We start from the raw sequence: 9,277 nt of genomic DNA on the forward strand, positions 1-9,277 counted from the left end.
CTGAAGTCAATATGACAGATTTCTCCCACTCTCCCTTCTGTGGTGACACACCATACTCTTATTGCCCATTGACTAACAACACATAAAAATACCAAGTTTGCAAGAGCTGCTGAAAGAGCACAAAGGTCACCCAAAATGTGCTCATTAAATACTTATGGGTTAATACAAGAGTCAAAATCAGCACAAATGTACTGTATACAGAAAAGACCACACATTTTATTTTTCTCATGCACAAATTCATTCTGAATAACCGTCACTTCAAAATTGGAAAAGAAAGCATTTGCAGCATAATAATGATAGTCAATATTAAGTAAAAAAAATTTTGGTCTATGGCAGAATAGTTGCTTAAATTTAGAGTAATTTATTGATCAAGAGAGATGCCTGAATGTAGAAATGAGCCTTTTCTTTATAAAACTGGTTTACCTAAATCTCAGTAAAAGAACTGTGCTTATATTTTGATCCACTTTTGCAAGTGCTTCCAGGTCTCAAAATTTACAATAGTTCCCAGCTTTCTACTCTCTATTGATCCAACTCAGCACAAATTACTTATCTTTCAAAGACCAAAGGAAAATGTCAGAAATTGGTAGGCTTCTGTTCAGGTGGCTCTCGAAAGTCATTTTAGTTTTATTCAGGTTCTAAAATAACTTCTTTTGTATCTTAAAATGCATTAGTATTTTTGCTTTTTCTTGATTAAATATGAATAAATATCTCGTCATCCTACCAAAGATGTGCACAAAGGGAAAAGGTAAACCACACACACAAACACACACATTGAGTATACTTAGCACCCAGAGTTGAGTTTCTAATACCGTTCTCCAATACAAGAAACCAGGTGTCCTTGCAGAAATGTCTGATTCTATCAATGCAGAAAATGTACAAGAAGAGCCTGAAGCATTTTGCAGTTTTAGAAAGTAGAGAAGTGCAAAACAAAAGCACACAAACCAAAATAATAATGGGATATGTAAAATCCAAGTGAAAAACTCCCAATGGCCAAGTTGGAACAGTTTCAGTTAAAGGAAGGAAGGAGTGAAGGAAGGAAGAAAGGGGTATTGAATCATATCTTAGGATACAAAATAAGTACCCACGAATCTGTATTAATATAAATAAATTAATGAAAAGGTAAATAAGAAGAAGACACAAATCACTAGTGCAGAAGAATTCCAAATTGTTTATGTATCTATTCCACCCTTAAGAAGAGGTAGTGTAACTTCCCACTCTTTAACTATGGGCTACTTACAGTAATTTTTTTCCTAAAAGTACAGTATGGGAAGAAAGAAAAAAAAAAGAATAACTTTGAAATGGAGAAACTTTACAAAACTACCTCAACCAGGTGATTAGGGCCAACAATAAGAGTGCTAAGTCAAGGTGATAATATGTTCCACTGACATGATGTGATAAGAAAGGCACTTCTGTAGTCTTCCTCCCTAAAACCCACAACTCCAGTCTAATCACAACAAAAACATTAGAAAATTTCCAAGTGAGGGACATTCTATAAAATACATATCTAGTAATCCTTGAAACCATCAACATTATCAAGGACAAGGAAAGTCTGAGAAACTGTCACAGCCAACCAGGAGCCTAAGGAGACATGACTTGTAAATGTAATGTGGAATTATAGATGGGTTCCTGAAAACAGAAAAAGGACACTAGGGAACAATTGAGAAAATCTGAATAAATAATGGAATGCAGTAATATATCAATATTCATTCAGTAATTGTGGCAAATGTGCCATACTAATGTAAGATATTAATAATAGGGGAAACTGGGTCTGGCATATACGGGAATTCTCAGTACCATCTTCACAATAATTCTGCAAATCTGAAACATTATAAAATAAGAGACTGTTTTTTTAAAAGACCCATTTGAGTTATATTTGACCAACTCAGTATAAATTTCATGAGTTTCAAATTCAAGCAATTTTCATCAAAGGAACAGAGATATATGTAGAATTCACTTCCATATATTGACTCCATGACACAAAGATATTTAACAAATTATTTGAATGTGGTATAATTGAGCAGAAATGGCAGCAGCTACAATTTTAAGTATCACAAATGAAACGGAAATTGATTTCCAGTAATTCTCCCTCTGAGCAGAGTTCGTTTTGTATTTGAAAATGGCTCTGAGAGGAAAACTAAAGCCAGAAACAGACTTGACACATTGTCATTGATATCTTAAGTGGCAGGTAGAATGTCCAAATTAGAACTATTTGATTTTTTCTTCTCCTTCATTTTTTTCTTCAGTTGCATTGAAGATGAATGTTGAGAGTGTAAGCAGTTCTCTGTAGAGAACCTTTAAGAAAACAATTCATAGTAATTCTCTTAACAATAAGAATCCTCTTCTACTTTACTCATTTTCCTGGGGCAATTTTTCTCCTTATTTGGTTATACAATTAACTAAAATGATACTAAGTGTTATGCCTTTAAAATAAAACTAAATTAAATGGTAATGCAGTAATCCATCAGTTACAATGGGGCTACTGATGGATCCAAATGGCTTAGTATGAAAATATTTTGTTGGATTAATAATATATTTAATGTGATGTACTCACCCTTACAGCAGGGAATAAAATACTATTTTAGTTAACCTCTCACTGTCAGTGCCTGGAAAATTTTGTAATCAAAAAGATTATCCTTTACCCACACATGAAGATGGGCAACAGTATTTGAAAGCTCTTGGTAAAATAACTCAAATTCTGGATTCACAGCAACAGTGGATGGGAGAAAAGGTTACTTGAACTTAACATCAGTAACCTATGACCATCAGTGAACCTTCCTTCACTCCTTCTTTCCTTTAACCCTGTTCAGGTACTAAAATGACTATGATCAAATGTATTACATTCGCATTCCTTACCCCGCCCCATTTTTTGTAAGAAGTATTTTCAAGGGTTTTGTATTTGTGTATAGATGTAAAAAAATTCTAATATGTAAAGCATAGCTCTACAAACATACTGTGCAATCAAACTCCAGCCTTGAATGTGTTTTAGCTAAACATCAACCAAAAATATCTAGTCAGGCACAGATGGCATTATACCCAGAGATAAAATGGTTTCATTAATATTTTTCCACTTCAATTAAGCAGTAGTCATTTTCATCTGGGTGGTTTTTAATAATTCTTAAAGGTGGCACTGAGTTCAACAAAAGCAAAATAATATCCCCTACAGTCTAGAGTTTTGGGGAATCTCAAAGGCCATAAGTTGTCTTTAAAATATCTTTAGTTCATAACATTTAGCACTTAAGGCCACATTTTATTAGCTGTGTTTCATTCCCTGCAAAATTCAAATGGGGATACTTCAAATAGCAAACCATATGGTCTGCTCCACATTTAGAAGTTCTCTTTCTTTTCATTTCCAAAGGAATTTCTCTATATCAAATATATATAATAATATCTGAATATACTTTATAGAAAAAAAAAGAGACAAATTTGTATTTCTTTACCCTCCTTGGCAATAAGACCATGGAACACAGGTGAAGAGTCAGAATGAGAAGGATCAACTTATCCCATTCTTTTCATGGTTTACAGCCAGCCTTGCAGAGGCCTCTCACCCACAGGAAAAAACGTGTTCTGAATAGCACGGCCACATATTTTTTTTCCCCAAGTGAACCCCATTCATGGGTCACTTACAGTGAAATGAAAGGAAAGCCTTTTCTTCCTTAATTGAAGAACACCAAAGGAGGAAAGGAGACACAAGAAAAATGACCACCATGAAAAGGAAGTTAAAATGATTTTATTGAACTGGCTGCATTCCTAGCCACCTAGTGTATGAAGTAATAACAATCAGTCACATTACCACACATGATTAATAACTATGACTGATCCTCAGATCCCCCACCATCTATCCATCAGTATCTCAAGGAGGCATTATTCATATTGCTTCTCAGCATGGCTCTCTTCGGTTACAACATTGTAGCTTCACCTTCCTGGTGTCCAACTCTCTGCAAAATGCAGTATGTAAGGCAGTTAAACTTGGTGCAGAGTAAGGATAGTTTTAAATGGTGTGCATAACTTTTTAAAAGCCAGTGGCATAATCAATTGCAAATCCAAATTATTTGATTTTGAGGTACATCTGAGCTGTTACATATGGCTGTAATTTATCACCAAAGAACACAGTAGGAAAAAAATAAAAGAATCTAAATCCTCTCTTCTATACCCTAACAAAACAGTATTGTTACTATTAAACTAAATTTCCATCTTTAGCAAAGTAGGAATAGGTTTGCACTTGCTCTCAGAGTTCAGGTTGCAAAATTCTTTAATATTTGAGGGACTAGCTCTGCCTATGTCTCTGCCTCTCTCTCTGTGTGTGACTATCATAAATAAAAATTTTTAAAAAAATTTAAAAAAAATATTTGAGGGACTAGCAGCCAATAGCAGTCTTTAATATTTGAGGGAATAATATCCCATAATCTATGGGAATAATGATGTTGTTAGATTTCATTTTTATAAAATGTATTAGAGCATACATTATCTGACTTGAAGTGTTGGTTCTATTTTTCCAATTTTGAGCATGAGAAAATGAAGCTGAGAAATCACACAACTAGAAATGTGTAAGGTTGCACTAGATCTCAGATCCTGACTGTAAATTTTGGGCTATTTTCACTCCTCTGTTCCTATGCACTGATAGGAGAACAGCATTAATTATTATTGTTGCTGTTAATTATAATTCTAAAAGCTATCTTCATTCCACAGAGAAACCTCTATCACAGAGAAACTTAGTAAGTTCCAAAGTTGTGCTTCTTGTTAATATTTTCACAGAGATTGAATTAATTGGATAGTGACCCAATTATTCTTCAAGAAATGCCTCATTCCATGATAAAAATAAGAGTATGGCATTAGAAAGACAAGTAAGTATCCATGTTTCAATGTAAGAATCCAGTTTTCCACAACACAGCACAGACTTCTGCACTATATCTTGTTCTCAGCCTCTCCCAGAAAAGCATGTGTTTTTTTTGTTTTTTTTTAAAGATTTTATTCATTTATTTATGATAGACATAGAGAGAGAGAGAGAGAGAGAGAGGCAGAGACACAGGCAGAGGGAGAATCAGGAGGCTCCATGCCGGGAGCCCAACACGGGACTCGATCCCGGGACTCCAGGATCGCACCCTGGGCCAAAGGCAGGCGCCAAACCGCTGAGCCACCCAGGGATCCCCAAAAGCATGGTTTATAAAGAAGCCAAGGAAGAGAAAAAGTGCAAAAAGCAAGATACAAGGTACATGAAATCATAAAAGCAGATGTTCCCACACATTGCATCGAATTAAGACTTAGAATAAAATAAAATAGTATCAATTTGCCGATGACATAATTTTATACATAGAAAACCCTAAAGACTCAACCAAAAAATTAATGGTATCTAGTCAATGAATTCAGTAAAGTTGCAAAATACAAAATCAACCTATAAAAGTCAGTAGTATTTCTATCCACTAATAATGAGTTCTCTGAAACAGAAATAAAGAAATTAATCCCATTTAAAATAGCATCAGCAACCATAAAATACTTAGTAATACATTTAACCAAGGAAGTAAAACACCTCTAACTCAGAAAACTACAAGACATTGATAAAAGAAATTGAAGAATTTCTGCCCCGATGACTCAGTTGGTTAAGCAGCTGACTCTTGATTTTGGCTCAGATCACGATTTCGGGATCATGAGCTCCAGCCCCACATCAGGCACTGTACTGGGCATGGAGCCTGCTTAAGATTCTCTCTCTCCCTCTTCCTCTTCCTCTCCACCTTGCTCCTGACTCATGACCCATAAAAAAAGAAAGAAAGAAAGAAAGAAAGAAAGAGAGAGAGAGAGAGAAAGAAAGAAAGAAAGAAAGAAAGAAAGAAAGAAAGGAGAAGGAAAGGAAAAGAAAAAGAAAAGACATTGAAGGAGACACAAGTAAATGGAGAATTATTCAATATTCATGGACTGAAATAATATTGTTAAAATATCATTACTACTAAAAGCCATCAATAGATTCAATACACTATCAAGATTCCAATGATATTTAGTAGAGAGAAAAACTCCTAAAATTTATGTAGAACCAATGATTGAGTAGCCAAAGAAATCCTAAGAAAGATGAACAAAACAAGAAGCATCATACTCTCTGATTCCAAGCTATATTAAAAAGCTGTAGTAATCAAAATAGTATGATACTGGCATAAAGACAGACAAATGGATCAATGGAATAGTATCAAGAATCCAGACATAAAAGCAAGTATATATGGTCAACTATTACTTGACAAAGGAGCCAAAAATACTTAATGGTGAAAAGGCATTCTTTTCAACAAACAGTGCTGGGAAATTGGAGCCTCACATGTAAAATAATGAAATCAGGCTCCTATCTTACACAACTAACAAAAACTATAAACCTTTTGAATAAGGGTTAAAGACTTAAATATAAGACTTGAAGCCAAAAACTCCTAGATTAAAGGTCCTTGAGATGGGCCTTGGTAATGACTTTTTTTTATATAATGTAGTGGAATTACATCAAACTAAAAAGTTCCTATAAGCAAAAGAAACGGTCAACAAAGTGAAAAGACAACTTACAGAATGAAAAAAAAAATGCAAACCATATATCTGATAAGGTTAATATCTAAAATACATGAAGAACTCATGTAACTCAATAGAAAAATAAAAATAGCATAATTAAAAACGTGCAAAGAATTTAGACATTTTTTCAAAAAAGATATACAAAAGGCCAACAGATACATGAAAAGATGTTCAACATCACTAGTTCCTAAGAAAATGCAAATTAAAGCCACAATGAAGTACCACATCCCACCTGATAAGAACTGCCATCATCAAAAAGACAAAAGATAACAAATGCTGGCATCTATGTAAAGCAGAGGGAGCCTTTATGCCTGCTGGTGAAGCTGTAAATTGCTGCAGTTACTGTGGAAAACAGTATGGAGGATCCTCAAAACATTAAAATAGACCGACCAAATGATCTAGCAATTTTACTTCTGGGAATATATAGAAAACAAATGAAAACACTAACTTTAAAATATATCTGCATTTCTATGTTTGTAGCAGCATTATTTGCAGTAGCCAAGGCATGGAAACAGTGCACCAATGGATGAACGTATAAAGAATTTGTGGTATATTATAATGGAATATTAACCAGCAATAAAAGAGTAAGGGAATCCTCTTATTTGGGACAACATGGGTAGACCTTGATGGCATTATGCTAAGAGAGATAAGTCAGACAAAGAAAGACAAATAAATACTGTATGACCTCCCTTATATGTGAAATATAAAAAAAGCAAAACAACAACAAAATGATACACACAAACATGCACAGAAAAAGAGAGAAAATAATGCACACACACACACAACCACACAGAGGTGGTTGCCAGATGCAGAGGGTAGGGCATAGGAATTGGAGAACGGTGATCAAAAGGTACAAATTTTCAGTTATAAGATGAATAAGAATTCTCATCACAAAGGAAATTTTTTTCTATTATATTTATATCAAATGATACATGCTAGCTGAACCTATGACAATAATCATTCACAACATATGTACATCAAACTGTCATGCTGTATGCCTTATATGTATATGGTGATATATGTCAATTATTTCTCAATAAATAAATTTTGAAAAGAAAAAATATTCAGCTGGGCTTGACATGTTTTCTTCCAAATCTTTTTTTTTTTTTTTAAGATTTTATTTATTTATTCAAGAGAGACACAGAGAGGCAGAGACATAGGCAGAGGGAGAAGTAGGCTCCATGCAGGGAGCCTGATGAGGGACTCAATCCTGGGACTCCGGGATCACTAAAACCATTATTATAAGCTCTTCTGATTTCAATCAAGAAAGTTTTAATATTTTTCAACATAATTTTTATATATATTTAGAATTAAATCGATGAAAACAAATTTGCAGCTTGATACATATTAAAACTATCTTAATATGAATTTTCAACGATAGGAAACCCAATCTATATCAAACAATTCATTGAACAGAATATTTAGAAAGGAAGCATTAATAGATTGCTCTTGTTCATGTTAGTAAAATCTACCTTTTACAGTAATTATTCATATAAAAAATTATTTTTTAAACAAACTTACATGACAAACAAGTATTTAAATCGCTTAGTAAATTGAAGAATCAGTACAGTTTGGCCTAAAATATGGCTGCATTTTACGATTTTGTGTTTTTAATTGAGATTTTATAAATAAATTATGATTATATTTTTTATTGTGCAATTTATCATTACTGTATTGGCAGACAGCAAGTACTTTTAGTTAAGTAATCTATTGCTGGAAATACACTCTTCAGTTTAGTGGAAGTACCTAGATGAACTGCTTTCTGGATCAATAATGATAAGAAAATCACATATTTAGATGTTGAGACATCATGAAGGTGCTGTCTTGCATGAGAGTACAATTGATAATAAGATTCTTAGATTTCATCATTTTCCTAAACATTGGGGACAGTTCTCCTCCTTTTTAAAATACTACCATTTTGCACGATGTGAGTGCGCCGGCCGGCCGGGGAAGGTCGCCCCGCGGGAGGCCGAGGCCGCCCTCCCCTCCCCCGCCCCGGGCCCCTCGGCCTTCTCCCCGCCGCGGCGACAGGCAACCTGCTTCTGCAAAGTGGTACGATCGAAGGGACTACGTCTTCATTGAATTTTGTGTTGAAGACAGTAAAGATGTTAATGTGAATTTTGAAAAATCCAAACTTACATTCAGTTGTCTTGGAGGAAGTGATAATTTTAAACATTTAAATGAAATTGATCTTTTTCACTGTATTGATCCAAATGATTCCAAGCATAAAAGAACGGACAGATCAATTTTATGTTGTTTACGAAAAGGAGAATCTGGCCAGTCATGGCCAAGGTTAACAAAAGAAAGGGCAAAGCTTAATTGGCTTAGTGTGGACTTCAATAATTGGAAAGACTGGGAAGATGATTCAGATGAAGACATGTCTAATTTTGATCGTTTCTCTGAGATGATGAACAACATGGGTGGTGATGAGGATGTAGATTTACCAGAAGTAGATGGAGCAGATGATGATTCACAAGACAGTGATGATGAAAAAATGTCAGATCTGGAGTAAGAAATGTTGTCATCACCGGATTTTGAGAAAGAAGAGTAACTTCTCTGCAAGACTTCATAATTGAGAGAATTCCTGAATTGATAGCTCTAAAGGCAGATGCTGTATTTGCCTCCTTTAACCCATTTTTCAACCTGTTTGTTTTTTTAAAGGCTTCACTAAGGGTTGATATGTACCATTGTATGGGGCAATTTTAAGTCAGCTAAGGCAATAACCCTATGCATGAACTTTTCCCAG

General features: G+C 34.5%; 1 protein-coding gene across 1 annotated transcript; it reads left to right on the forward strand.

Moving 5' to 3' along the window:
- The first annotated feature begins 5,153 nt into the window (after positions 1-5,153).
- Positions 5,154-9,076, forward strand: LOC112917707 (prostaglandin E synthase 3). Its single transcript, XM_025995701.2, has 2 exons — positions 5,154-5,206; positions 8,464-9,076. The coding sequence occupies exons 1-2, from the start codon at positions 5,154-5,156 to the stop codon at positions 9,041-9,043; spliced, it is 633 nt and encodes a 210-aa protein (XP_025851486.1). The 3' UTR covers positions 9,044-9,076.
- Positions 9,077-9,277: the final 201 nt, after the last annotated feature.

Source organism: Vulpes vulpes, chromosome 15, assembly GCF_048418805.1.
Source record: "Vulpes vulpes isolate BD-2025 chromosome 15, VulVul3, whole genome shotgun sequence".
NCBI classification, from domain to species: domain Eukaryota; kingdom Metazoa; phylum Chordata; class Mammalia; order Carnivora; family Canidae; genus Vulpes; species Vulpes vulpes.

Bases quoted from the DNA above. Each gene is read 5' to 3' on its own strand.
- LOC112917707 (XM_025995701.2), top strand. From the start codon at position 5,154: ATGGTTTATAAAGAAGCCAAGGAAGAGAAAAAGTGCAAAAAGCAAGAT. The intron at 5,207-8,463 runs GTACATGAAATC...GCACGATGTGAG, and splicing joins TGCAAAAAGCAAGATACAAG to TGCGCCGGCCGGCCGGGGAA.